The sequence below is a fragment of the Sinocyclocheilus rhinocerous genome, unplaced genomic scaffold, assembly GCF_001515625.1.
Source record: "Sinocyclocheilus rhinocerous isolate Xijiao unplaced genomic scaffold, SAMN03320098_v1.1 C36532468, whole genome shotgun sequence".
Classification (NCBI taxonomy): domain Eukaryota; kingdom Metazoa; phylum Chordata; class Actinopteri; order Cypriniformes; family Cyprinidae; genus Sinocyclocheilus; species Sinocyclocheilus rhinocerous.
In genome coordinates this window covers 1-1,255 of record NW_015782668.1, presented here as the reverse complement: position 1 = coordinate 1,255, position 1,255 = coordinate 1, and the positions used below count along the sequence as shown (strand labels likewise).

General features: G+C 39.0%; 1 protein-coding gene across 1 annotated transcript; it reads left to right on the top strand.

Moving 5' to 3' along the window:
- Window positions 1-3: 3 nt before the first annotated feature.
- LOC107736160 (guanylate-binding protein 1-like) lies at window positions 4-1,177 on the top strand (the record flags this gene model as incomplete). The annotated part of the gene is made up of 4 exons (XM_016547647.1): window positions 4-32; window positions 124-323; window positions 440-685; window positions 781-1,177. Coding segments are annotated over 4 exons (630 nt in total), but the record flags the coding sequence as incomplete, so codon positions are not given.
- Between the last annotated feature and the right edge of the window lie 78 nt (window positions 1,178-1,255).

Sequence of the window (1,255 nt, the reverse complement as noted above, 5' to 3'; positions counted from 1 at the left end):
ACTATTGATAACACTGCAGTGGAAAAGCTGCAGTATCCTTTAACCTGCCTCACAACCCACTTTCTCTTTCACATATACAAACATACACTTTACAAGATGCTGTTATTCCTTAATGTGCTGCAGCTACGTTACTGAGCTCGCGGAGCAGATCAAGATCCGATCGACAGCAGCAGATGATGAGGAGGAAGAAGAGGATTGTAAGTTTGTGCAGTTTTTCCCATCATTCACCTGGATCGTGAGAGATTTCACCTTGGAATTGGAAATTGAAGGAAAAAGAGTGACTGAGGACGAGTACCTTGAATTTGCCCTCCAGCTCAAGAAAGGTATTTACGAGAGACTTAAACATTGCTAGAATTTGAAACATGTAAATAAACAGTGACCGAAAACTGACATAAGAATCTTTCTGCAATTTGGTAAAAATGTTATTTTCTCCTAAAAGGTGTGAGCAAGAAAGTCAGTGACTACAACCTGCCTCGTCAGTGCATCCGAAACTATTTCCCGTCCCCCAGGAAGTGTTTCGTGTTTCCTTCTCCAGCCTCACCTCAAAACATGACACGCTTAGAAAGCTTGCAAGAACGGGACCTTGTACCTGATTTTGTGAAGGTCACGGGACATTTTTGTGACCATATCTTTCACAATAGTGTCGTGAAAACCGTGAAAGGAGGCCACAGAGTTACTGGCAAATGTAAGTGTTTTACCAGTTTAATATTAAGAAAATGTAGTGTTCAGACCCATATGCTTTTATAATTGCAAGTTAAATCTGTTTGTGTGTGTTGTCAGTGCTTGGACATCTGGTTGAGATTTATGTAGACACAATCAAAAGTGGTAAGGTGCCCTGTCTGGACAATGCAGTTGTTGCTCTAGCAAATCTAGAGAACCAGACAGCTGTTCAAGAAGCTTTAAAAGCATATCAGATTGGGATGGAAAAGGTATGACACATTATCTATATCGATATATATACAGATCACTTGGGCAGGCATTAGTTTTAGAGCATCATCCGTTAACCATTTAATATGATAATATTCAGCATGAAAACAGAAAAAAGTCGGCACACCTAGGCTCCAAAAATGTAATAACAGACTATCACATAGGTGACATTTCGAGCATGCAGGCTCTTCATCAGACTGATCAGCCTGCGTGCTTGAAGCGTCACCTGTGTGATAGTTACATTTTTGTATTTTTGGAGACTTAATTTTTTATTTTTTTATTTTTTTTTCTATTTTCATGATCAAATTTTTTTTTGAGCATCCTGTTT